The 26884-nt window shown below is 38.0% G+C and overlaps 1 protein-coding gene across 2 annotated transcripts in view; it reads left to right on the forward strand.

Annotated features, from left to right (window-relative positions):
- SLC39A11 (solute carrier family 39 member 11) overlaps positions 1–26884 on the forward strand; it is a 322297-nt gene that overhangs the window by 25242 nt on the left and 270171 nt on the right. For both annotated transcript variants that reach the window (XM_070934733.1, XM_070934734.1), the window contains exon 4: positions 8062–8220. In XM_070934733.1, coding sequence (XP_070790834.1) covers positions 8062–8220 — 159 coding nt within the window. The remainder of the gene's footprint in view (positions 1–8061; positions 8221–26884) is intronic.

The raw sequence follows: 26884 nt of genomic DNA on the forward strand, positions 1-26884 counted from the left end.
TACCGTAGATATAGGGTATGGTAAAATTTGGAGAAGACACATAGACCAATCACGTAGACGCTTGCAACAAGAGAACTCCAACACGAAAAGCCTAACTTCCAAAGTTTTCCTGACACAGCTACCTCAAGCCCGAGTAAGACGGAATACTAATCTGGCAAGCCAGAGTTCCAGCGCCGCCCCAGCGAGTCGACACTCCCAGCGGGGATAACCATGCCTCCGGAGAAATCCAGGAGGTTCCATTGGCGGAGCCAGGAGAGACGGGAGGTCCCTCCGACCGGCTCGACGCCTCTCCAGCAACTAAACTGCGCAGGTCAACCAGAGTAAAGACACGCCCTGGTCACCTGCGTGATTTTGTATGTAAATATGTAAATAGATAGGATAAGTGCCTTCTGGGAGTGGAGGGGTGTTATGTATGTATCTATTTTGTGCGGGAAATTCAAATGCCCTGTGAATTGTGATTGGTTAACAGTTGCCCCTGAAAAGTATATAAAGAGGGCTGTTGCCTGTGTTCCTTTGCTGAAGTCTCACCCTGAATTAAAGAGCTGTTGTCACTAGCCTGCTTGTGCCTCTCGTTATTCCCGTGCTACAATTTATTTATTGAATTTATATATCCTCTCGTGTCACTTGTATGTAACTCTGAACAGTTTACACAATTAAAATAAAAATTAAATAAAAATTAGCAATGCATATAATTAGCCATTAAAAATAAAATAAAAACAGTTAAGGATTATGATAACAAAAAGAAAGAGTGCAGTCCTCACATCAAACCAGTTACAAGGGTCCCAGTTTCATGGGATAAACACAAACACATTTTGAGGGCACAAACACATTTTGAAGGCCAATCTGACTGCATAGGGAATGATCCAAAGGGTGGGTACCATGGCACAAAAGGCTGTCATCTTGGGTCCTGCCAAATAAAATTCCTTTTCTGACAGGACACATAATATGTCCCTCCTGCTGAACCTGATCAGAAGATGTAATTGGGAAGAGGCAGCTCCTTAGAAACCTGACCCTGTGGCATTTAGGGCTTTCAACGTCAAAACCAGCACCTTGAACTGGATCTGGGAGCAGACTGGCAATAGTGCAACTTAGGGAGCACAGGCTGTTTATGACTGCCTGCACCATTGCATTTTATACCAACTGAAGCTTCCACATACTTTTCAAGGGCAGCCAGATGCCACAGTAATCCAAGAATAGCCCAGGTGGATCAGGCCAAAATCCATCTTAATCTAGCATTCAATTTCTCAAAGTTGCCATCAAATGGTGCTGGGTTGATTCTAAGCAGGAGATTGAGGCCTACTACTCTCCTAATGTTGTAATCTTGGAACTTGTATTTGATCCTGACTTAGAGGAAATACTTTCTTATTTCTTCTTACTCTTTGCATCTTATACTTTAAGTGGTTAGCATTTCATAAAAGCAGAAGTCCTTTTATCTAATGATCATTAAATATATTTAAGAAGATTTAGGGAAAAACTAAAGCTTTTTAAATATCCAGCTATGCAGTGCAGATAGAGCTGTATGCAAAAGTGCCTGTTGACAGCAGGATTTTTTCCTTCAAGAAAGCTCATTACTTTTTCCTTTTTTTTTTTTTTATTATTTCACTTCAGTTAAGGTGGCATACTGCTGTACAGATAGTCCTTGACTTGCAACCATTCATTTAGTGATGGTCGGAAGTTACAACAGCACGAAAAGTGACTTATGATTGTTTTTCACACTTACAACTGTTGCAGCATCCCCATGGTCATGTGATTAAAATTCAGATGCTTGGCAACAAATATGAATTTGTGATGGTGGCAGAGTCACGTGGGGTCATGCGATCACCTTTTGTGACCTTCTGACAAGCAAAATCAATGGGGAATCCAGATTCACTTTACAACTGTGTTACTAATTTAACAACTGCAGTGATTCACTTAACAACCGTTAAGTGAAAGAAAGACCATAAAATGAGACAAAACTCACTCAACAACTATCTTGCTTAGCAGCAGAAACTTTGGGCTCAATTGTGGTCATAAGTTGAGAATTATCCGTATATAACTTCAGTGTATATATGTGGGGGCTATATCATGAATTAGTAGTAGGCAAAGTAAAATAATATTGATGTTTGGGCTTAGAATGTGGAAGCTGTATTTATGAGAAGAAAGTTCTGGGACAGCTTTCCTTTGTCTCTAGGTCAGGGGTGTCAAACTCGTGGCTTCACGTCACATGATGTATCGCGACTTTCCCCCCTTCACTAAACTGGGGATAGGCGTGGCCAGCGCATGATGCATCTGGCTCGCGGGCCACAAGTTTGACTCCTGTGCTTTAGGTGAAGCCTAAAGGCTGGGTACTGTTCTCATGCCATGTGACTCATGTCTTTCATTATCTCAGTGGAGGAGCCTCTCCATTGGACTCACAGGTGGCTGTCTGATTGCTTATAGTGATCAGAAGTCATTGTGAAAGATCTGCAGGCAATATTAGCATCTGGTGGCTACAATGGAGAGAACCACTCACCAAGATAATGGAAAAACTATGTGGAGTGGAAACTTCTGCATGTGGTAGAAGCAGGATAACTTCCTCTACCACCAGATGAGCAAGTTCCAAAGAAAAAAAAAACAAGGAAGTACAAGGAAGTCACATACAACCTTTCAACCAGATTGACCAGTGAGAAGAGCTACAGTTGAACAAAGAGAAGGAGAGCAAATACATATGCATTGGGAGAGAAAGGGTAGCCATAAACTCACCCCTCAGTTCTTATCTTCTGAAGATCTCATTATTTGTGGTTTTGTTATTTGCATTCATGATTTGCTATTTACATTGTTTCCTGTCAGAACAGAACCCAGCAAATAATGAGATTACATTTGCAATTTAAAATCATTTTAGCATTATTTTTATCTGTTCATTTTATCAATGTAAATGAGATGTTTTCTTTCATGTTCAAATTGGGGTGGTGGAGATAAAGAAAAATAAATTTCATGAGTTTCGTTGCTGATTTTAATGATGAGAAACTTCAAGTGCATTATTTGTATGCCTTCACAATTCAGAGTATGTTCACAATAGCTCTATGGTTTATTGTCCACAAGTCCTTGCATTGCTTTGATTTTCTTGGCAACTCTTGCTTACATAGCTGTGCATATTTCTGTTGAATAGAGAGAAACCCAATATTAATTCTTTAAAAAAAAAATTAGGCCCTACATTTTTTTCATCTAGTCCACAGCTGAGCTACTTTGGGCTTCACTTGATTCAGGTTATGGTGGATTGTATTTTCCAGTAGACTTGATCCCTTGTTCATGGCTTCCTTGCTAAGTAACTTTGATTAATTTGATCCTGGCCCCTAGTAAACTTTGTTGCTGTCCTTTGATCTTTGATCAGAGCTTTAAAAATGACCCAGGCCTGCTAGATTACTAATCTTCAAATTAGGTCTTTAACATCAAGGCTCATTTAGGATTCTTATTTTATTTTATTTGCATATTATTGTTTTGCCTTCCAATTCTCACCATGTCATGTTCCCCATTTTTTAAAGAACAAATGTATGTAGGGAAAAGTTTTTTTTTATTGAAAAAGTTTTTCAAATACAGATTTTCCCCCCTTTTCCCCCCCTCCTCCCTAACCCCCCCTCCCCCTCCCCTCCCCCTGTGGCTTCTCCAAAATAAAACCCAGATTAATAACAGATTATATAATACTTTAACATCCTTTTACTCCACCCCTCATATACTGACCATTTCTTTCTAACAATATTATTATATCCCCCCTATACTATACATTTCAGAGCAACGTTCAGCTGTAAAATTATATAATAAATCCTAATTTGGCAATTTCAACTCATAATCTACCCATTTCCTCCTTCCCCATACATATATCTCTTAATTCAAGTCTTTTATGAATATTAATATAACATAACATCCCTTTTCCTAAACTATACAATCAGTAAACTAACCCAGCTCCACCCATTTTCCTACAGGTCTACCATACATAATATTTTTAATATTTTTGTTCTTCTGCTCACACCACTAAAAAAATATTTCCATATGTAAATAAAATCCTCAAATGACTTTAAACTTGTATTCCATATGATATCTTCTATAATGTCTTTCAACTGGATTGTTAATTCGATCACCCATGTTAGGGTAACATCACATTCTAGTTCAGTGGTTCTCAACCTGTGGGTCGGGACCCCTTTGGGGGTCAAATGACCCTTTCACAGGGGTCGCCTAAGACCATCGGAAAACATATATTTTCAATGGTTTTAGGAATAATTTTATTGTTAAAGGGTCGCAGCATTAGGAAGGTTGAGAACCACTGTTCTAGTTCCAACAGTATGTTCAGTATCTTCAATTACCATCTGCCCCCATCAATAATAAATGTTTATTATTGGCCTTCCAGTGTTTACTACACAGTGAGTAAAAAAGGCACATGTAAAAGGCATATTGTAGATCTTTAAAGAGAGGCTGGGACAATTTGAAATTAAGTGGTTAAGGGCAGAAAAGACTTAAAGCACCCAATTCCTTTAAAAAATATTTCTTTAAAGGAGAGCACGGTTGGCTACTTCTCTTTATCAGCATAGTCAATTTAAAGCTATTCTTGTTACAAGTAGACTATTGGTGTAGTCCCCTGTGTCTGATCTGTAAAAGTTATTTTGATGTTATTACTGCTCAACGGAATAAGTCTGCCAGATTTTTCATGCTAGTTGCTGCACTTCTGACTGAAGAAAAGGTTTCTTGAGAGTTGAGCTTAATCCATAAAGTGTTCTCATAGAAATAGAAAATAAACATTCCATATGAATATTATGCTGCTGTCATTTGAGTAAATAATTATATTTGGAACTCAGAAAAATCTATTATAGCATCTTTGGTGTAAAAAAAATCATCCTATTTTATACTTTGACGCCTACTGTTCAGCTGGATTAGGAAAAGGCTAGAAGGGGAGTGTGGGAGGGCAAAGGTAGGCTGATGTACCCTGGATAATTACAAAAGCCAAAAATACCAAAAAGAAATCAAGATGTGCTTCATTGATTATAGATATGCCTGGGATTCTGTTGATCACATCAAGCTGTGGATTGTGCTCAGAAAAATGGGAATCCCAGAACATCTCATTGTCCTCACAGGAAATTTACATGCAGACCAGGAAGCCACAGTACAGATAGAATATGCACAGTTTTAAAATTGGAGGAAGAAACATCAATAATCTGTGCTATGTTAATGGCACTACCCTGCTAGCCAAAATGCAAAGAATCTGCAAGCTCTAGTAATAAAAGTGAAGGAGCACAGTGAAAAATGGGACTAAGTTAAATCAGTGGCAGCAGGTATGACAACCAGTTTTGGAATCGGCGGTGGAGATATCAAAGTAGTAGACGGCTTCTGTCTTTCAGGATCAATCATCAGGCATAAAGGAACAACCAGTTAAGAAATCTGGAACAATCTGGAACTGAACATGCTTAAAACTATAGAGATGAGAGTGGATTTTAGGAGGAGCCCTTCTAGATTCTACTATATCCGACAGCACAATATCAACAGTAGAATCCTTCAAGTTTTGGGGTTCTATAACAGTGATGGCTAACCTTTTCTGGACCGGGTACCCAAAGTGCGCGCCCGAGCCCCCAAATGCAATGTGTGTGCGGCCCCTGCGCATGTGCCTGCCCCCCATGCATGCCTCCTGTTCCCTGCATGCACTCGCACCCCCTACATGCATCCTGCCCCCCCGCACACACGCAGCAGAGACCCGAAAACCAGCTGGCTGGCAGGAGACACATATGCATGCGCAGCGGAGCTGAACTGGGGCGATGCCTCGTGTGCCATCAGAGAGGGTGCTGCATGCCATGTCTGGCACGCGTGCCATAGGTTCACCATCATGGTTTTATAATCCTCCAGGATTTGAAATGGACACCCAACATTAGAACCGTCATCAAAAAAGCACAACAAAGAATGTTCTTCCTGCATCAACTTAAGAAGTTCAGACTTCCCTAGGAGCTGTTGATACAGTTCTACACAGCAATTACCGAAACTGTCTTTTGTACTTCTGTAACTGTCTGGTTTGGTACAGCAACTAAACAGGATAGGTACAGACTCCAATCAATAGTTAGGACTTCGGAAAAAACAATTGCAACCAATCTGCCTTCCATAGAAGACCTGTATATTGTGTGGGTCAGAAGGAGAGCTGAGAAAATAACTACAGATCCCTCACATCCTAGACATAAACTCTTCCAATTCCTCCTCTTGGGCATTACATGCCAAAACAACTAATTATAGGGACAATTTTTCCCTCGTGCCATCACTCTGTTGAACACCTAATCCTATGATACTGCCTTATGTCTAAGTATTTTCACCCATATTGTATGGCTGTAATAATATTATCCTTCTCATCTCCTCTAACTCCCTCTTATTGGTATCATTATTACAATTATTATTTCTCTGTTGCTTTGCACGTACACTGAGAGCTTCTGCACCGGAGACAAATTCCTTGTGTGTCTAATCACACTTGGCCAGATAAAGTATTATTCTATTCTATTCTATTCTATTCTATTCTATTCTATTCTATTCTATTCTATTCTATTCTATTCTATTCTATTCTATTCTATTCCATTCCATTCCATTCCATTCCATTCCATTCCATTCCATTCCATTCCATTCCATTCCATTCCATTCCATCCCATCCCATCCCATCCCATCCCATCCCATCCCATCCCAGTCATAAATTAGCACTTGATAGATCAGCCACAAAGGCCTTGGAAAAGATATTAAGATATCAGGATGTATCTATACCTACAAATATCAGAATGGTGAAACTACAGTATTCCCTGTAACACTGTAAGGAAGGGAAAGTTGGATTTAAGTAGGATAGGAAGACAATTAAGACTTTTGAATTTTGGTGTTAGAAAAGACTCTTGAGAATATTGTGGACAGCCACGAAAAGAAATTGATAATCACTGAACAAATCAACCCACCCAGTTCTCATTTGAGGCACAAATGACAAGGGTCAAATTAGCCTAGTTTGGACATAAGTGAAGATCAGCTCTCTGGAGAAGGCTCTAATGAAGGGAAAAGTGAAAGGAATGAGAAGAAGATGACCAGCAGCAAATGTGAATGGACCCAGTTACAGTGGCAATGGTGCATCATTAGGGACAGGTCATCATGGAGAAAATCTATTTATGTAGTCACTAAGAATCAAAAAGGACTTGATTGTTCACATAAATTCCACATTAGTATGCAATATGATTATACACAGTTCAATACAAATGTTAAACATATGTTTACATTGTAAAAAGAAAGCAGCACATACAGAATACCAGTGGGGGGGAAATCCAGTCAATTAAAATACCTCAGTAAAGCTCTTGTGGGGCGGGGATCCGGGATGGATTTTTAAAAATTGATAATTATTTTATTTAACAAAACAGTGATCAAGAAAATTTAAGATAATTGAATAAACAATAAACTAACATTCTCTGAAGGCAGGAATAAATATAGCTAATAGTTCTTCAAGTTCTAACAATCATTATCACAATATATTAAGATTTAGCCCAGGTGTGCTTTTTGGAAAACACCTGCTGCAAAAAAACAACCAACAACTTGTGATAAAATATAGGAATTAAGGAGGAATAATAGTTGAATTGAAAATTGCCAAAGCTGCTGTGTATTCTCAAGGGATAGCTGAAAAATCTTTCACCAATCTGCTCAAATTGGACTGGTCAGAGCCATAATGAAAAAGCAGTGGTTAAAACAAGCCTTTTATATTCCATAATAAAACAACCATTTGGTAAAGAGCTTTTAGATTTTCTTTGGAAGCCACATATACCGAATATGAGATTACTAAATATGAGATTAGGCTGAATGGCCTCTTCCAGCCCTGTGGTTCTATGATTCCTAGGTGACAAGTTGCTGACTTTTAATTTGAAATATTTAGACTCTGCTTAACTTTTTTTTTAAGCCAAGGAACAATACGTTGTATATAAATCCACACTGGTTCCTCCCTCTCTGTTTGGTAAATGGAAGTGGATATTAACAGCAACTTTCTTTCATTGGGTTCTCAGGGAATGAGCATAAGGTTGCTTTAATTGTGACTTGAATAACCTATTGTCTTCTGTTGTTTAGGTTATGCTGGCTGCTTCTTACTGGTCCCTTCTTGAACCTGCAATTGAGCTTGCTGAGGACTCTGGGAAGTTTGGAGCCTTGGCCTTCCTCCCTGTAGCTGTTGGCTTCACTCTGGGAGCAGCATTTGTATACTTCACTGACCTCCTGATTTCATGGCTGGTGAGTAGCTCTCTAAATCTGATCATCCAAGACCAATAGTTATTTTTGATATGCAGGGAATTACTCTTGACCTGCCCTGAATGAAACGCTGGTACCAGGTAAGTTGTATCATTTTTGATCCAGCTTTCTTCTCGGAGTCTGTGGCGAGTTTGGGGAAGATAGGAGATGAAACAATGTTTCTTTGGTGCTTTGTTCCTTTGATGTTTCACTGTGTGTTCTAAATCACAATTATTGTAGGAAGAGTCCAGCACTTGAGTGGTACCATCATGACGCTGAGTTTGAACCTATTTCCCTTTCCTCTCTTCCTGCCTATTGTAAAAGCATCCCACTTGCCGTTCCAGATAATCTCACTCAGTGATTCTTCTCCATTTGGAACAGGAGTGAGACACTTCTGGCTTTTATAACCCCAAACAACTTGATTTTCTCCTAAATTTTGTTTATAAAGATTTCCTTGCTTTGCAGCTTTGTTTGTTTGTTTGTTTTTTGGAAAAAACATTCAGAGAAAGTTGAAGGAAGACCAAAGAAAGAGAAAAAGACACAGAAGGAAGGAAGATCAGGTGTGAAGGTCTAGAACAGGTGTGATCTTTTTTCCTGGGTCTTCCCAAGACATGCAAAATGTTTAAAATTTCAAGAATCTTATTTCAATACTTGAAGATTTTATTTGCAGTGTTCTGAGTGTACTGAAAACATTTTAAGCTTAAACATTTGGAATTCACAATATCTGGACATCATTCTTCTTCTCCACCATATCAATACCTTCTCTGTCTTTTTTTGTCTCTGTGTACTTGCTAAATGTACCAAGATTTCTGGGAAGAGGTGCAAAAAGGATAATTCTGTGCATAATAAATAGCACATGTCTTGCTACCGGAGGACATTTTTTTTAGTATTTATGAACCAAATCTGACATTTCCTGCTAATAATGAGAAAACTCTTTTATCTAAATTTACCATAGAGAATGTAGTTAAGTTCCTTTTCTATCTTCTTCCCTCCCTCCTTCTCTTTTTCAATCTCCCTCCTGATAAAGATCTAGTTATAGCAGCTTGTTAATACTGCTTTTTCCATTAACTAAAACTGAAGTGAGGAAGAAATCCCTTTTAAGGTTTGTACAACGTGACTGGAGTGCTAACGTCTTCTAAATTACCTAACCAAGTCTGCAGGATTGAAGTCAAGGAGTAGGTTCAAAATGTTGAACTTCTGAGATTTCCTTCTATCTCAATATTTAATGTGGTACTTTATATACAGTATTTTGTTTCATTGGGTTCCAAACATCCTAGCAGATATTTGGAAAGTTATGTTGGTTTACAGTCACAAGTTAGGATTTTATAACTTTCACAACTAATTCATTTCAACAAACATAACTTTAGGCAATTAACTTAGATCTAGAGATGGCCCTTATGTCTTCTCCGGACATGCAGAAAACATCTTTTAGAAGTAAAATTACCTTTAACATTATAATACAGTAAACAACCTTTTATTTAGGTTAACTACTAGGTTGCTGGTAACAAATGAGACATTTTGGCTTTGGTAGACTAAATAAGCCACAGAATTAGACATTTTGATATATTGTAGTCTGGCAACTTCATAGTTGAATTTTAGTTTTGAAGTTCTTTGTTCCCTTTAGAATGGCTAGGTTGCAGACAGTTACAGAATGTTCTCTTAATTGCTGCCAGTCTTGATCTCAGAAATACATTTCTGTATTGTTTTCTACAGACACTGCCCGGTTTGTTTTATGTAAAGTGCGGAAGGGTATTGCTGATGGGAATTGGATGACTGGCCACTGCCAGGAGTTCGATCCTGACCACCTCAAGGTTGACTCAGCCTTCCATCCTTCTGAGGTTGGTAAAATGAGGACCCAGATTGTTGGGGGCAATATGCTGACTCTGTAAACTGCTTAGAGAGGACTGTAAAGCGGGGTGGATTTGATTTAAATCAAGTCGATTTAAATCAAGCCTTATGATTTAAATCAAGTTGATTTAAATCAAGCCTTTTTACTAGTGATTTAAATCATGATTTAAATCACTAGTAAAAAGGCTTGATTTCAATCTGATGTAAATCATAATTTTTAAAGAGCAACTGTCACCTCTATCCTGCAGTGACTCTTCCTCTGACCTGCTGTTGACTCACCAACAGTCCCAATATTACAGAATATACAGCCTCATGCTATATAACTAAGCTACATTTCATGCTGAATAAACTAAATTATTAAAGTATTTTAAATAGAAAACTATCTTTAGATAGATTTTTTACTCCAAAAGCATTTTATTAAAATAAATTTGATAAAAATGAAAAAGAAAATGATTTAAATTTTAAAAAAATCTGATTTTTTTAATTTTTTTTTTTAAAAAACCATCAATTTTTATCCACCCTGCTGTCAAGTGGTATATAAGGCTAAGTGCTTATGGCTATTGGAAAATAAATAAGTGAATGAATGAATGATGTTGTCAAAGTCTGCTTAATGAACAAGTGGTTGGTAATTGAGGACTACCTATAGTCCTCATTTACCAACTGTCTATTAGGACTGACAAGTCTGTTGCTGAGTGATGTAGTTATGTGTGACATCATGAGACACTGACAGGTTATGTCAGTTCTGGCTATAGTAGTTAAGCAAATTACCATAGATCGCTAAGAATGACATCATGTTACTGCGACTTACAATTTCTTGCGGGTTTTCCCGTTGATTTTGCTTGTCAGAAGCTGACTGTGAATATTGTAAATGATGATCAAGTGACTGCAACCATCATTAAATGTGTGCTGGTTGCCAAGCAGTAGAATCATTATCTGATGACTGTGGGGATGCTGCGATGTCTGCAACTTGAAGGTCCAATTGTAAGTCTCATTTTTCAGTGCTGTCGTAAGTTTGAATGGATACTGAACTGGAGATAGGTAAGCGAGGACTACCTATATGCGTATTGCTATTCCAAGTATCTTATTTATTGTTTCTTAATTCTTATTTTCATCTACTGATCCTTCTAGCAGGGTTCTTTTTATAGAGTCGTAACTTAGTATATGACCCATTTCTCTCAGGTTTGTTTGGTTTGATGGTCTTTATGACCTATCTTTCTTCTTGTGCCATCTCTAGGATTTTGGGATTGATCTTTTGTGGCTTGAAGAGATTCTCAAGATTTTCCTCAAAGCTACATTTTAAACAGTTGTCAGTCTGTTCTCAGTCTCCTTTAGTACTGTTTATGTTTTGTAGTTTAAAGGAGAGATGACCAAATATGGAATTGATCACAACCTGTTTCTCACAATATTTCAAATATGGTATTTGGTTATTCTTAAATTTTAAATCCATTTCTCTTGAGGTCAGAATATACTTCATGTTTAAAAAACCTTTCTGATAATTTCTATTTTCTCTTTATTTTTCCATGTTCCATGTGAAACTAAATAGCTGGACAAAATACCTTTCTTGCTACAGAAGGGCATTATTGACTATGGTTTATATTTCTGAGGGTCTTTTTTTCTTGAAGCTACATTCATCTTGGTTTCTTTTTTGTATTACAATATAACTTGTACTTTTCACTTCTTTTTATTTTCTCAGTTAGAAGGTTTAGGTTCTATTCTTTTTCTGTCAGAAGCACAGAATTAGTCACATATCTTAAATTGTTTTCATCTACCTATTTTTAATTCCAGAAGTATGTAGTGTTTAGTTCATCAAATATTTCTTCAGTGCAGACACAGAAAAGGAGAGGAGAGGTGAAAGGACATAATTCTAGTGCATTTTTCTTTTTGATTGAAAACATGTTTGAAAAAGCTCCTGCAGTCTTAAAAGAAATTTGATCTCAATAATAGATTCACTATCATTCTATTACCTTTAGCCATCCATTCCAATTCCCTTCAAGATTGTGATCATTATTTCATGTTTTATAGAATCAAAGGCTTCTGAGTAATTGACAAAGCATGAAAACAGGTCTTTTTTGTTTTTCCAAATATCCTTTGATTATTTTTTCAGACTGAACATTTTCCCCTAGTACTACTGTCTTTAATAAAGACACATTAAAGCTTATCACATTGTTCTGTTTTCTTGAATTTCTTAAGAAAAGACTTCTAATACAATTTTTGCTGCCTGACTGATTAGACTAATGATTCTGTGTTCAGGCCATTTTAGAATTCCTGTTTATTTAACAATGGGAAAAAAAGTTGAGTGCTTAAATTCTTTTGGCAAATGACCTGTTTCATATATTTGATTCCAGATTGTGGTTAGAATTCCTATTCCTTTTCCCCTAGGGATTTTAAGATTTGAAGTGATTTTATCTATGCCTAATATCTTCCTGTTTTTAGACTTATCTTATTGTTTACTTTACGCTCTGATACAGCTGGCCCAATAAAAACGTAAAATTTTACCCTGCATACATAGAACAATTTTTGCTTATTCTTGTGTTATATTTTTTGCATATTAAAACCATCCAGGAAGTCACAAAGAACAATATTAGGAATTTGCAAGCCTCTCAGATTGGCTAAATCAATGTTCATGAATCCACCAAGAGAAAAAACATTTTATAAAAATGCCGATAGACAATAGCTTACCTCAAGTTTTCCAAAAAGTACTTGGACTATCCCTTTTTTTATGGACCAGTAAGTCAAAAATGTGTATCACTATGTTTGGCAGAAGCTAAACACTGCATTCCACAATAGAAACTGCATATTGGCCGTCAAGCATCGAAGGGATGATGTGATGGTTTCGGGTAGCTTTGCAGGGTGACTTACCATCTTTGAAAGAAGCATGAATTCTCTTTTGTATCAAAGAATACTGTGGGAGAAGATCAGGCCATCTCTCTGTCACCTGATGTTAAAGCACATATGGTTTATAAAGCAAAAATAAGATCCCAAAGAAAGAAGTAGTTCAAGAAAATGAATAAAGAAGAAAATATTTTGCAGTAGCAATGGGATAGATGTAGACCTAAATTCTACAGAAATGTGTCAGGACTGGAAACAAGCAGTTCAGAGGTGGGTTTCAGCAGATTCTGTCCAGTTCTGGAGAACCGGTAGCGTAAATTTTGAGTAGTTCGGAGAACCGGTAGTAAAAATTCTGACTGGCCCCGCCCCCATCTATTCTCTGTCTCCCAAGTCCCAGCTGATCGGGAGGAAATGGGGATTTTGCAGTAACCTTCCCCTGGAGTGCGGTAGGAATGGAGATTTTACAGTATCCTCGCCCACCAAGCCATACCCACCAAGCCACGCCCACAGAACCGGTAGTAAAAAAATTTGAATCCCACCACTGCCCCAGAGTATTGGTGGTTTTAGATGGTTTATCTGACTACTCTCACCTAAAATAACCATTTATTTCAGAACAAAATATAAAGCCCACTGAAGTATTTTTATTTATTTATTTATTTATTTATTAAATTTTTATACCGCCCCCTCTCCCGAAGGACTCGGGGCGGTGAACAGCCAAAATTAAAAACACACAATACAAATATTAAAATACATTAAAACAGAATTAAATTATCTTAGGCTTCTCCAATTTAAAACCCCGTTACCCATAAAATTCACCAATTAAAAATTTTTAACCCAGCCCGGCTTGCTGAAATAAAAACGTCTTCAGGGCCCGGCGGAAGGTCCGGAGATCCGGGATTAGTCGTATCCCTGGGGGCAGCTCATTCCAGAGGGCGGGTGCCCCCACAGAGAAGGCTCTTCCCCGGGGGGTCGCCAGCCGACATTGCCTGACAGACGGCACCCTGAGGAGACCCTCTCTGTGGGAGCGTGTTGGCCGGTGGGAGGTTATCGGAGGCAGAAGGTGGTCTCGTAAATAACTGGGTCCTAAGCCATGGAGCGCTTTGAAGATGAGAACCAACACCTTGAAGCGCACTCGGAAGACCACTGGAAGCCAATGCAGCTCGCGCAGGAGAGGTGTCACGTGGGAGCGCCATGCCGCCCCCATAAGTACCCGCGCGGCCGCATTCTGCACCAGTTGGAGCCTCCGAGTGCTCCTCAAGGGGAGCCCCATGTAGAGAGCATTACAGTAGTCAAGGCGGGAAGTAACGAGGGCATGAGTGACCGTGCATAGGGAGTCCCGATCCAGAAAGGGGCGCAACTGGCGTATCAGGCGGACCTGATAGAAAGCCCCCCTGGCCACGGCCGTCAAATGCTCTTCTAAGGACAGCCGTGCGTCCAGGAGGACACCCAAGTTACGCACCCTCTCCGTGGGGGCCAATGTCTCGCCCCCAATAGTCAGCGATGGCACCAGCTGACTATATCGGGACGCCGGCAGCCACAGCCACTCAGTCTTGGAGGGATTGAGTCGGAGCCTGTTCCGCCCCATCCAGACCCGCACCGCCTCCAGGCACCGGGACATCACTTCAAGGGCATCGTTGGGGTGGTCTGGGGTGGAGATGTACAGCTGGGTGTCATCAGCGTACAGATGGCACTGCACCCCAAAACCACGGATGATCTCGCCCAGCGGCTTCACATAAATGTTGAACAGGAGAGGCGAGAGGACCGACCCTTGTGGCACCCCACAAACCAAGTGCCTTGAGGTCGACCTCTGCCCTCCAGCCAACACAGACTGCGACCTGTCGGAGAGATAGGAGGAGAACCACCGTAAAACAGTGCCTCCCACTCCCAACCCCTCCAACCGGCGCAGCATGATACCATGGTCGATGGTATCAAAAGCCGCTGAGAGGTCTAATAGGACCAGAACAGAGGAGCAACCTCTGTCCCGAGCCCTCCAGAGATCATCAACCAACGCGACCAATGCCGTTTCCGTGCTGTACCCGGGCCTGAAGCCGGACTGGAACGGATCTAGATAGACGGTTTCCTCCAGGTACTGGGGGAGCTGTCGCGCAACCACACTCTCAACAACCTTCGCCAGAAAGCGAAGGTTGGAAACTGGACGATAGTTTGCCAAAACAGCTGGGTCCAGAGAGGGCTTCTTGAGGAGGGGCCTCACCACCGCCTCTTTCAAGGCGGGAGGCAAGAACCCCTCACTCAAGGAAGCGTTTATAATCCTCTGGAGCCAGCCTCGTGTAACCTCCCGGGTAGCCAGCACCAACCAGGAGGGACACGGGTCCAATAAACATGTGGTTGCGTTCAACCTCCCCAGCATCCTGTCCACGTCCTCGGGAGTCACAGGGTCAAACTCATCCCAGATAACCGTCTCAAGACAGACCTCGGACAACCCGCCCGTACCTACCCAGTAGGAGTCCAAGCCTTCCCGAATCTGAGCGACTTTATCGTGCAGATAATGCGCAAAATCCTCAGCACGACCTTGCATTTCATATACCGGTAGTAAAAATTTTTGAAACCCACCACTGAAGCAGTTCATTCTGGAAAAATTCAAATATTACTGTGTTGAAGCAATTTACCATTGAGGAACAGACCCCAATTCCACAGTAATGTGAGAGACTGATCTTTAGTTACTGCAAGCTGTTTGGTTCACTTTTAGTATTACAGAGATATAGAAATTCAGGGTGGGTTTTTTTTTCTGAAATCAGGAAAGATATGCAAAAACTCAGAAAATCCAAAAGTGGGTTGCATAATATCAAGGGCAAATACAAACAGTAATTATCTGACCATTATAAAATTGTTGGAAATGTTATACATCTTGCTTTCTCCAAGTGGGTATTAGTTACAGAGTAAAATTTGAGACCTTTAGAAGCATTCCATATGATCAGTTCCAAAACATCTGTTGCCAGCACCTCTTCTTGCTTCAAAACGTTTTAGATGATAAGAAGCAGGATCTTCAGACTCTGTCAAACTAAGGAGAACATCTTTCCTTGCACTAATGCAGAGGTCTTCAAACTTGGCAGCATTAAGACTTGTGGACTTCAACTCCCAGAATTCTCCAGCCAGCTATGCTAATAGCTAATTCTGGGAGTTGAAGTCCACAAGTCTTAAAGCTGCCAAGTTTGGGGACCCCTGCATTAGAGAGAGGTTCTCTGAGGCTTGTGATGAACCTAAAAGAAAGAAATCCTGTGGTAGATACACAACCGGGTTTTATAAAGAAACTTGAATCTTGCTTTGAAAACTTATTTGTGAAAGATAATCAAAAAGTTACTAGATGGAAAAGATATGACATTGTTTTTACAGTTTTTTTTTTTTAAAAAAGATAATCATTAAAATGAACTGTAGTTGGAGGCGAGAAAAGGATTGATACAACATTAATATAAAAACTATCTTGACTTTTTAAGGAACTTTAATTGTGTGAGGAGTGGAGGTTTTTTTTCTATTCGTGAAGGAACAAGTTGCGCACACACAAAAATATTGAACATCAAGAAACCTTAATCACTAATCCCTCCAGTGATTATTGACATTTGTTTGATGTCTTATTTCAATCCTAACTGGTTGGTGTTGAAAAATCATATAAGTAGAAGGGTTTTCTAAAGCCCCTAACAAAACTAATGTCTGGAATTGTTTATTTTCATTAGATAATTTGTCTTTACAGGCACAGTAGTTTTCTTCAGGCTGCCTAAAAATAAAGAAACAATGAATTTTATTGCTTTCTAACACCAAGAACATGTAAGCTAACAAATGCACAAGCCGTTCAATTTGTGAATTTAGAAATTATTTTAAAGTCTTACTAACTATGTATTTCAAGGTAACTGTCAAATACATCTAACTAAATTCTCCATAATCTAAGCATCCTTCTGAAAAGTTCTTTGTTAAGAACTCATAACAACAATGTATCATCACATATTACTTTAAATTCCTTTTCCAATACCAAACCTATTAGCTTAGATACTGAAGGACAGTGAATTATTCTTGAATTGTCTTTTTTTCTTCAAACTAATTCAGAGAGGATTTGATGCCTTCAGAAGAACCTATTAAAATGTTCTTACCTCCAACAAAGAGCTGGAGCAGTTAATAAAGAGGCATTTTATGAGAATTAGATCATAGCAAAAAATAAAATAATATGTCATAGATTCTTATAATAAAAGATGAATAGTGTAAAGAATTTATCTTAAGGGAGTTAGAGCCCTTTGCAAGCGAATATAGATCATGCAGAAATATAACTGTAAACCTGGATTAACTTTCTCCTTATCCCTGTTGCAGACAAACTGAACTTGGTGATTTGTGTCAAGTGGGAGAAAAGAAAAAATGACATCTCTTCTGTCATTGCATGCACTTGTGTCAGAAGGTGCTTCCAGGTTGAAAGGATTAGCCAGTGTCATCATTGTTGCCTTGGGTGGACGCCCATTTGGGGTCTCCTTTCATGCAACTAGCAGCAGAGCTTTGATTGCTCTACTCCTGGCTCTACTTGAGTTTTTAATTGAATATTTCATTTATTATTTTTTTACGGAATGGGAAGTGGATGCCAAACAAAACAAGGCATTAGTTTTGGCACCATTTTTATTTAGAATAATGCCTCTGGGCCTCACTTAAACACCATAGCCTTTCTTAGAAAATGGACGGCTAAGAAAACAGTGCTTTGTTTGGAAGTGTGATCATATGTTCAGAAAAATAAAGAAAAGATGTAAACTTTTAAAAAATGTTCTGAAATTATTTCTCTCATCTGTCTATCATCTATCATCTATCATTTCTGCCTGACTGCTAGCCAGCCAGCCAGCCAGCCAGCCAACCAACCAATTATATACGTATTATATATTTATTTAATTAATTATTTTAGAAAGGAATATAAACCATGAAACATGATATTAACAGAGTAACATATGTTAGTAGAATACAAGTAAGTAAATGTGGTGTAAAATATCAGAAAGGTTATGATTTTTCAATATATGTTTAGAATTTTATAAGTTATGACATTTGACATTTAACACTAATTAAAAGCAAATTTAAAAGCCAGTTTTAAGCTTTCAACTAAAAATGTCTAGTTAAGCTTTAAACAAAGGCTAAATTACTTTCTAAAATTAAGTCAAGGATTCTAATTTTTTATAAAGTTAAACTATAGACAGGATTTAGTATAAATCCACAAGTTATTGTAATTAAGTCTTAATTATAATCCAAGAATGAATTCCAGTGAGAACTAAATTCTGGATCAGATTTATTTTTAAAATACAAAGTTGTTTTTGATATTGAAACACAATTCCATAATTTACTTAGCCATTTGTCCAAGAGAAAGGCAGAACACATTTGCAATAAGCAGCATATTTTTACCATTGTGGAAAGATGCAAACTTGATCAAAGAGGTATTCCTGAATGTTAGAAAAGATGATGGGGGTCATGTTTAAGATTCTCAAATGTTACTTTTATTAAGATTGGCTATAATATCAATATTTTTTAAGTTTGACTGTTCTTTGTCTCAGTCATGAATCCATCTGGTGGATGATGCTATCTATTCAACACTTTTGTAGCTTATCAAAGAGTAAGATTGTGTTCTACTTTGTCAAATGCCTTATTGAAATTCAGATATACTAGGTCCATAGCATTTTGCTGGTCCACTATTTTAGTCACTTTGTCAGAGAATGCAGTAAGGTTTGTCTGGCATGATAAGTTTTTGACAAACTCATGTTGACTTCCAGTAATAGCTTTGCTTCTTTCTAGGTATAGAAAGAATATCTTAGCTATGTATCCCTCTTTCCATTTTTTAATACTTGTTTCTTTCTTTCTTTTCTTTTTCTTTTTGTCTTTCAGTTTATGAGAGAGTTCTTTATGCAACCATGCTGGTTTCTTCTCCTTCTTCTTCTTCTTCTTCCTCTTCTTCTTCTTCTTCTTCTTCTTCTTCTTCTTCTTCTTCTTCTTCTTCTTCTTCTTCTTCTTCTTCTTCTTCTCCTCCTCCTCCTCCTCCTCCTCCTCCTCCTCCTCCTCCTCCTCCTCCTCCTCATTATTATTATTATTATTATTATTATTATTATTATTATTATTATTATTATTAATTATTATTTTGGTGGTATTGTCTTCTTCATAGCCTGTTGATGACCCACTTTATTTCTTTACTAACATAGAATGTTATGTGCTAAGATAGTATGACTTTATGTCCAACTGTAATCTTGAGCTGTACTAGTAACATTCTTAATTTTTCATTCTGAAATACAATAAGGACTGACCTTCTGAATGGCAGAGGAGGCCTGGTCATCATAAAATGTGCACTGTTTCCTCTCTGATAGCTGTTTCCAATGGGTCCCTTTGGTTCTTAACGCTGTCACAAGAATATAAAGCTGTACTTATATTCCTTTATTGAGTGATAGGCTACAGAACTACAATAATAGGCAGCATGTGGGCAACCGTTTGGTAATCAGCGCTTTATCGCATTCTGTTGCAAAGAGCAAGGAGCACTTTATACTGAATATCTGAGAAAGCGGGCTGATATCTTTCTTTCTGCTCAGCAGCATGATCCAGATGTCTTGCTTGTGTGCCATAAATAGCTGTCTGTGTTTGCTCATACTATAATTAAAAGGGTATTTGATCTCCTTTTTAATCTTTACTGTCAAGATGTTATATAGGAACAAAAAAGGAAATGCAGCTTTTACAGAAGGAATCTATGCCATACATGTTGGGTGACCAGTGAATGAACTTTTTTCTTCAAGGTGTAAGCCTGTTCTTTCTTTCCTTGTGTCAGAAACCCTAAAAGTCTTAATTTATAACACTATCAAGGCTTCTCTGAATCGGCAGTGTTTGTCTATCTCCAGCAGAATGCAAGATGAGCTGTTGTGTTCATTGTACTGAAGCACCTAGGGAAGGTTTTGAGAACGATGCCTGAGGTCAGGCAGACAATGCAAAGTGGTACTTCTGTTGCTATAGCAGCTCAGTTACTTGGTGTGTTTTATAATTCTTTTGTGGAGTAAGCTTAACTTACTGTCTTGGAGAAAACTATATCTCTACAATTCTGCGTTTAGAGATTACCTGTGCTGTTTTATTGGTTTTAATTTATGGGGCCTAGACATGGTTTGGTTTCTGTAATTTTCCCTCCTTTTCCCTCATAGGACTGATGAAAACAACGGTACTGGGGCAGATGCCCCTAAGAATCCTAAATTTGAACAGTGTGTTTCTTCATGTTGGAAATGCAAAGAATATATTTACATTCTTGAAAGATCTCTAGTTATTGCATATTCTTATGGGAGGTGGAAACCTTTTTATGTATACTTCTAAAACCTTATAGATGCTGCTCGCTGAAAATATAATCCAAATTGCTGGTCTTTCTGTTTTCTTCATGCAAAAATTATCTCTATTAGACTTGACAAGCCCTTGTTCAACTTTCCTCAGAGAAAATAAACAGATGGACACTTAAATATAAACAAGTGTAATGTCAGGGCTTTGGTAGGTCTCCCTTTGGTAAGCACTGTATGAACTCTGCTATGGTGAAAGTTGGAGGTGAACATCTAATATATATTCTTCCTCTTTTATTCCTTCGGTAGCAGTTGAGGGGTATCAGTTGACAGTATACTTACCAGGTTCAAGGATAAAGAGAATTGGTAAATAAAAGACAAAATCACCTTCTGGCATTTCCTCTTCTAATATACAAGTAATCCTCATTTAGTAACTACAATTGGGCCTGGAACTTTGATCATTAAGTAAAATGGTGACTAAGTGAAACTGCAATTGTACCTGCAATCTTTACCTCAGCTTTCCTTTCCTTTGCAATTTTGTGAAGATTGCAGATGTAAGGATTGGTCACAAAGTTGATCATCCTTATTTATTATTTATTTTAATAATGTTTGTAAGTTGTCTAGCATTGCCTCTAGTGAAACAAGTTTAATAAATAAAAAATAGAGTTACTTTTTCATCACTGCTTTAATTGTACATGGTCATTAAACGAGGCAGTTACTAAATGAGGATTACCTGACTGTATGATCTAATGAAAATCTGAATAGCTAAAGAAGGAATGATGTCCATATTTCAAATAGAACAGTTTGGATTTCAGTATAATAGCAACCTTGTATTAAAATGGGAAGATTGGATTATTATTGTAAAGAGTGAGCAATTCACTTTTGGATACTTAGATTTCTGAAGCCTAGAATATATATATAAAGTTTATTGTCATTGTATGTATATACACAGTATACCCACACAACGAAATTCACATAACACCCAGATACCAAGCCCAACACACATGACAATCCCCAGACACCCACCCACCCACTAAAAGTTCCTCACCCCATATGGAATCCCAAATATGCTGCTGACATTTTATGGGAAATTTCTAAGAAGGAGAAGTCAGATCCCCTACTTGTTTTGTCAGTAAGTAGGAAATGATGTATTTGTATTATCAGCTTCATAGAACAAAACTGTTGCCAATTTCAGTGATGTCACTCCCTCAACAATGGCATTGGCAGTGCCAATTTGCAACCCAAAATAGTAATAGTAATAATTGCTGCTGCTACTAATGTAGCAATATGGACACCCACCCCCACCCACCCGGTTTGCCACTAAAAAAAATCCCATCTTGTGGTAAAATGTTATTTTCTGGAGTTAGATGGCCAGTTGATTGACAATTGGATTTCTAATGGTTCATGCTTGGATTAGTGCAATGGAAACAAGTGGACACAGTGTTGAGGACTGCATGGAATTTGAGAAATTCCAGGATTTATGAGGAACCTATATTATTTCTTGCAGTTCAGAATGCCGTATTTGCCATGGTGACCACAGCCCTATCCCAGCTTACATTTGTTGTAGGATATACAGTGAACCTATTTTCTCTAGTGGAATGTAGGATAGTGAAGTCCAGATGGAGAAACAGTAATGACCCTTGTTATGAAGAACTTGCTATCTGATTAATTTTGGATGATATGTTGCTTAGCTTCTGCAATACCTACTTATTTGTTCTGGACAGCCTCCTGCATGAGGTATATGTACCAGGGGTGGGTTCTAAATTTTTCTACTACCGGTTCTGTGGGTGTGGCTTATTTTGTGGGTGTGGCTTGGAGGTCATGAGACTAGGTGGGCATGGCTAGCTGGTCAGAGTCATTTCTGGAAGGTCCTCGCACTTACGACCAGTCCTCGCACTTACGACCCGACTCATTTGTTTGCTTTTAACACTGATCAGCTGTAGGACGGCCCTTTGAAGCCCTGCGGCAAGAGTTTAAACACTTTTTTTCCCTCTAGTCATCAGCTGGGACTCAGGAGGCAGCAATAGATTGGGGGAGGGACCAAATAAAAGGTAAGAATAACGTGGGGTGGGGTGGGGGGGGGAGGGCGGGGGGGAGAACCGGTTCGGTGACATCATATCGTCACCACTACCGGCTCGGCCGAACCGGACCGAACCGGGAGGAACCCACCACTGATATGTACACATATCATTTATTGTGGGCCCCAACTCTTTATTTAACTTGTAGAAATACCAGGAAAATACTTCTGTGGGTTTACATAACTGCTAAGCATTGATTGCAACAAAATTTTATTTCATACTCCAGGGGGAAGATTATTCACTTCCTTCTACCATATTAAGCATTCAATTCCTCAGAGTGAGTTGTTGTGCCTAAACTATGTTGTAAGCACAAGTATTCGGAGTTCACGAGACTTGCACGGAATTCTTGAGCAATGCATGGAAGCTCCACCAGGGATCTGGAGACGACTTAAATTTATTAAGTTCCTAACATGATGTGCTTGTTTATCTAAGAGTCGTTAGAAGGAGGGATTGGAGAAGAAAACAAAATCATGAAAGATGCAACAATAATGTCATTACTATGCATGCAAGATAGCATTTTGTTCCCTGTTTGATTGCTGAGGGAGATGGTATTCAATTCCAGTCGGTATCTCTCATATGGAACTGAATGTGTTTTATTTGAAGTATTCTCTTCAAATGTTAACTTTGTGGGTTGTGGGGGAATAAAATATATGGTGTGTGTGTGTGTAAAACAATAACAGTAACACAAAAGCTCAGTGAATATTTTTATTTGTATGAGTTAACCTCAAACAGTCTCCTATTTCCTCCCCTGTACACAATAATAATAATACATCAGTATCACTGAATTCTTTAGTCTTTTCTGAATTCCTTAATTCTTTTCTGCTTGGAAGTTTTGGGGAAATGAACTGTTGGAGTTCGGTGGACTAACAAAACTAATAAATAAATAGTTTTAAATTCTAAAATAGCAGCATCTTTTTTCCCAGGGGCACTTAAACTTTTTGAGAGGGAATTGAGTATCTAAAAGATCAATTTGCACCAAATGCATGAATCAAATGAAATCAGACTGAAGTAAGTTCCTCTTGCTCAATGTTAGTGGAACATTTTCAGATAGAGGTAATGACAATGATTTGGTGACTAAAAAGTAGGTCTTATAAAGAAACTGATTTATTACGCATTCAGAAGAAAAAACTGAGAGGGATGAGATAGTATAGTGCTCTTTAAGTACCTGAAATGATGGTTAGAACAATAAGATTTGTTCTTTAGTATTCCAGACTATTAGACATGGAATAATATATTTAAATTACTGTATAGGAAATCAAATTCCAATTGAATATTAAAAAGTTAGAAAAAAAATCAGACAACTAAAAGCAGCTGGACAATGAAAGCAGAGAGTAATTGGATTGCAGGATAGGCACCTGTTAATGTTGTTTTAATTCTGGAGATCCTAAGCAAGAGGTTTTATTATATGCCCCACCAAAATCCCAGCAATTCTGATCCTACAACATACTCATTTTTAATAATGTTCTTGTCTGCTAGATTCCATAAGGCTTTTTGTTTACAAGAACTTGTTCAGACTACTACTTTTTCTAGCACTGTATTATCTACAGTGTGATCTGTAGAGGCACTTTTTTGCAAAAACTAAACAGAAGGGTTTCATATAATCTGATTCTTTTTAACAAAAAGTAGCAATTACTGAATCTCTAGTTTTGTACTGTATTACAGAATAATGGTCCTCTTCCTACATCTATGCTATTTTCTGATTTTTATTGATTTTAAAGTGCATTCTAGTATAAGTAGTCCTTGACCTACAACCATTTTTAGCAACCAAAGTTAAAATGTCATTGAAGAAAAAAACTTACTATCAATCCTCACACTTATGACCATCACAGCATAATCAATATTCAGGTACATGGCAACTGTCATGTATTTATAATGATTGCATGTCCCGGGGTCACATTGCCATTTGCAACCTTCCCAGCTCACTTACGACAAGCAAAGTCAAGGTGGGAAGTTGGATTCATTTAACAACCACATGATTCACTTAACAACTGCAGTGATTCATTTTATAGTTGGGTTAGAACACAGCACCGTTTGTCAATTTCCTTCATGTTGTCTGCCTTCCATAATTTTCCAGAAGTGTTAAATAAGAGTTGCACTTTTTCAAAGTTAATCATTTACCAACATTTGCTAAAATGATTTATGCCCAGATCTTCAAAGATAGTGGTTTTTATTTTTTGTTTTATGGATTCTACAACTGAAAGAGCCTTAATGGTAGATGATGTCCTTGAAAACAAGTCCTTCATCATACCTACAGCTTTTACATGCTTTTCACATGCATGCATTTTAGTTAATTCTCATGGTTCCTACCATGGCCAGAAGTTAGGGGGTTAAAGTTAACACATATCAAGACATCAAGTTAGGAAAGATTGGTGTAGGGGGAGCAGGAGTTAGTTTAGTCATAGTTATCTGGTCCTGGAAGGCATTGCATGGTCTCCAAATAGCATGCTAGGAATTGAAGATATTTATGGATCCATCTCTATCACTAGATAAAGAATGCTATGTTTGTATTTGTATTTGTATTTATTGAATTTGTATACCGCCCTACTCCCGAAGGACTCAGGGCGGTGAACAGCCATAAAAATAAAACATGGAAATACAAAATTTAAAATAGAGATAAAACAAATTAAATAAATTTGGCTGAACCATATTTAAAACCCCAATAATTTAAAACCAAATTTAAAATTCCCATTTAAAAGCGGAGAAGTTTAGGTCAGGCCGGCTTGCTGGAATAGGAACGTCTTAAGCGTGCGACGGAAGGTACGCAGATCCGGAATCCTCCGTATCTCGGGGGGGAGCTCGTTCCAGATAGTAGGTGCCCCCACAGAGAAGCCTTCATATGTTGTATGAATCTTTTTGTTCCATCAGCTAGAATGCCAGGAGTGCTCCTGTTTTGATGATGGTAATAAATTGTAATCATAATACTGGCCTATTGTGGAATGTACTTTTGGGGTCAGGCTTTTATGTGAAGCTTATCATATCATATATCATGTCCACTTGTATCTTAACCTTGTAATTGTGTCTTAAAGCTGGTTTTAATCTCTGTACAGGTGTTTAAAATGCTGTATAAAGCTGAATTCTGATATTTTAGGTTTGCTAAGCTTGAAACCCCAGTTTGTGTGCTCTTTGCGTTGCATTTAAGTAGACTTTTATATTTCATTTTGAACATGCAAATGTTGCCCTAAGAGCTTTGTCTTTAGAGTGACTCAAAACTTGAAAAATAAGTGACTACAGTAGCTCTGTAATTATATGAAGACTTTATTATCTGAACCATATTAAAAGAAAATTTTGAGTCTCCCCAAAACCAAACCAAACAAAAATTCTCAAAGATGCCATTTGCCTGTATCTTGCCTTTGGAAAGTTCATAGAAACTGCAGGATTCTCTTAAGTTTTTTTTTGTTTTATTATTTTATTTTATCAGATAAATAAAACTACATGTGATTTATTGACATCTAGAAAACACATTAAGAAATATTTCCTATTTATTGCTTCCGGGATGCATGTTATATTCCTGTAAGTGATCTTGAATGTTCCTTTTTTAAATGGTTGTCAGTCAAGGTGAAGGCTTTATTTCCTGTCGGATGAGGCATGTAAGACATGAAACAAAATTGCTTCCTTCTATTCTCTCTTCCCAGTTGTTAGGTTTGCTTGACAACAGTGCTGATATTTATTGTCTACCTAGAGTTGGAAATGAAAGCATTGTCACCGCTTTTGTTTAGACTTTAAAAACTCCCAATAAAATGCTATTGAGACAAGATTTATCTCAAACATCCATCAGTGACAACAGTAGAAAGCCCATTGGAAGCAAGATAACTGAAATTGGCTTTTGGTTTAAACTAAGGATAGGCAGCTTGTTGACCTCGAATTATAGTTATAATTCCATACTGTGAACATTGGCAGTGCTGGCTAGATGAATGGAAACATATGGCGATCAGAATGAGAGGATTACAGGAAAATAATAGAGATGATTTAAGAAAAATATCTGCTGAAATTCTGGCTGGGATTTTACAGGTTCATCCTGAGGAGGTATTTTGCAAGATTGATAGAGTCTACAGAGTGGACTCTTGGATTGCAAAGCAAAGGCAATTGCCTAGAGATGTGGTGATTTATTTTACGGATAAAGAAATAAGAAATAATATTGTGCAAAAATCTTTTAATTCTACTTTACAACTGTATGGAAGAAAGATTTGGATATATAAAGAGCTACCGCCCAAGATGTTAGTAGACAGAAAGAAATTTGGATTCCTGGTGACTGAGCTTAAAAAACAAAATATTTTATTTAGGTGGGATGTTCCAGTTGGTATAATATTGAGATATCAAGGAGAAAGATACCAATGAAATACTGTTGAAAAAGCGGAAGAATTTTATTATAAGATTCTAAAAATGGGTTCAACATCTTCATGCACAACACAGGATAAACAGAAGGAGTCGGAAATAATGGAAAAACATCGAGCTACAGAGGTTTTTGTAGATGAACCGCTTTTGGATCCTTTAGATGTCTCAGTTGGACTACTTATAAATACGAGAGAAGCGGCGTTGGATTCTAATGTGATGATTCATCAAGTCACAGACAAGCATGGAAATCAACCAGTTGATACACAACTTATAGAAAAGAAACCTGAATGGCGATCTAAGCCACAAAATCAAAAC

This window comes from Pituophis catenifer, unplaced genomic scaffold, assembly GCF_029215685.1.
Source record: "Pituophis catenifer annectens isolate HBS135680 unplaced genomic scaffold, rPitCat1.0.hap2 SCAF_2, whole genome shotgun sequence".
Lineage (NCBI taxonomy): Eukaryota > Metazoa > Chordata > Lepidosauria > Squamata > Colubridae > Pituophis > Pituophis catenifer.